The sequence below is a fragment of the Myotis davidii genome, unplaced genomic scaffold (assembly GCF_000327345.1).
Source record: "Myotis davidii unplaced genomic scaffold, ASM32734v1 scaffold464, whole genome shotgun sequence".
NCBI lineage: Eukaryota > Metazoa > Chordata > Mammalia > Chiroptera > Vespertilionidae > Myotis > Myotis davidii.
In genome coordinates this window covers 229027-230919 of record NW_006295287.1, presented here as the reverse complement: position 1 = coordinate 230919, position 1893 = coordinate 229027, and the positions used below count along the sequence as shown (strand labels likewise).

The window sequence follows — 1893 nt, the reverse complement described above, 5'->3', positions numbered from 1 at the left end:
AGTGAGTGGGGCCAAGAAACATCTTTGTGTGTAAATTGGTGACTTAAAGTTCAGCGTGGCCCTGGCCGCGAAGCCCCGTTGGTTAGAGTGTCTGATACACCCAGGCTGTGGTTCGATCCCTGGTCAGGACACGTACGGGAATCGACCAATGGACGCATAACTAAGTGGAGCAACACATCAATGTTTCTCTCTCTCTCTCTCTTTCTTCCTCTCTCTTCCTGTTTCTTCCTCTCTCTAAAATTAGTAAATAAAAATTTAAAGGGTAACAAAAGTGAAAGCGAAGGCCTTTTGGACACTGTGGGTGAGTGTCCACGGTCAGCTAGTGGGCAGGCAGAGGGTCCTTCGGCCTCCTCTGTCTACACTCGCTCCTGGTAATCTCATCCTACCCGTGGCGTTGACTCCCACGTGCACGCTGACACCACCACTCCGGCCTCTCCCCTGGTGCGGACGGTCCGTCCCGCTGCTCCCCGCACTCCGTGTGAACGTGCAATAGGCCTCTCACACCGATGCAGTGCAGACGGGTGTGGGATGAGCCGCTTCAGAAGTGGGCGGGCACTGGGAATGGGGAGGTTGGGGGCTCGCCCCAGCACACGTGGCTGGAGAAAATGCCAGAGAAAGTCGCTGTGCGGCCACGGGCCTCACCCTGCTCCTCATGCTCTGCCTCCAAGGTCGGCAGCTCGAGTTGGTGCGGGCTGAGGCTGCCGAGACGGGCGACGTGGGGCTGGTGGCCGAGAACAGCCGCAGCACCCAGAGGCTCATGCTGCCCCCGCCCGCCCTCACTGCCTCCGGGGTCCTCGCCAAGTTCCGAGACATCGCCCGGCTCACTGGCAGCGCTGTGAGTGGGGGAGCGGCCCTGCCCCCGACCCCCTACCCTGTGCTCTTCGCCTCGGGGACCCAGGGCCAGGCCTGTGGCATGGGGGTGGGGGCTGGATCGCATCAGCTCCGTGAGGGGTGCAGAGCTTCCTCCTCCCCGCTCAAGGCTGCGGGAACCTCCTCCTGAGATCCTGGCACCTGACCTAGTGCCCGCTGTGTGACAGGACTCGGTCATTTGCTGACCAAAGCTGGGGAGGCAAGGAGAGCAGGCCCTTTGCTGAGCATGGGGCTGGGGGAGTGGGGAAGGGGTGCAGCGAGGCGGCTGGGAGGAGGTGGGGTCCTCTCCCCGCCCCCTGGGCCTGACTGCTCTGCCCCCACCTCTTCAGTCCACAGCCAGGAAGATGGACATCATTAAGGGCCTCTTTGTGGCCTGCCGCCACTCAGAAGCCCGATTCATCACCAGGTGAGTGTGTGGGCTGTGAGGCGGAGGGAGGGGGAGACGGGAGGACGGGCAGCTGGAGCCCTGCGGTGCCTGGAGCCCTGAGATGGGAGCAGCATGCGCTGGGGAGGAGCCAGCCTGTGGGGATGGGACACAGGTCCCCTCAGGGGCCAGCTCCTCCTGGGTGGTCCTGCCCGGGGAAGAATCAGGCTCGTGGGTGGAGAGTGCCACGATCGATTAGTGATGTCTGCCTTGGCCTGAGCCCAGCAGTGAGCCTGGGGGCCAGGTGGTTGCCATGACAGGGAAACGCCATTGACATCCTCATTGACATCATGGGTGCTGGGTCCTGGGCCACATGCGCCGTCCCATCAGTGCCTCCTGCAGCTCGCGAGGCGGGCGCTTTCCTCAACCAGATTACATAGGGGAGGGGAGGCACAGGGCAGGTAAGCCCGAGCTCCAGGCCGCTGGCTCAGGTGAAGGCCTGTGCCTGCGACAGGTCCTTGCCCATCACACACTTGTCACCACCGCGGCAGGCTGTGTTCTGGTTCCGGGCTGGCTTTGCCCCTCCTCCTCCCCAGAAAGCCTCACCACTCCCAGATGAGATGAGAAGCTACGACACCTGGGAGGCACGTGGTTCTGCC

The 1893-nt window shown here is 62.7% G+C and overlaps 1 protein-coding gene across 1 annotated transcript in view; it reads left to right on the top strand.

Moving 5' to 3' along the window:
* LIG1 (ligase I, DNA, ATP-dependent) overlaps nt 1-1893 on the top strand; it is a 61450-nt gene that overhangs the window by 19221 nt on the left and 40336 nt on the right. Inside the window, 2 exon segments of the mRNA XM_015567953.1 lie at nt 669-835; nt 1200-1276. Of these exon segments, the coding sequence (XP_015423439.1) occupies nt 669-835; nt 1200-1276 (244 nt within the window).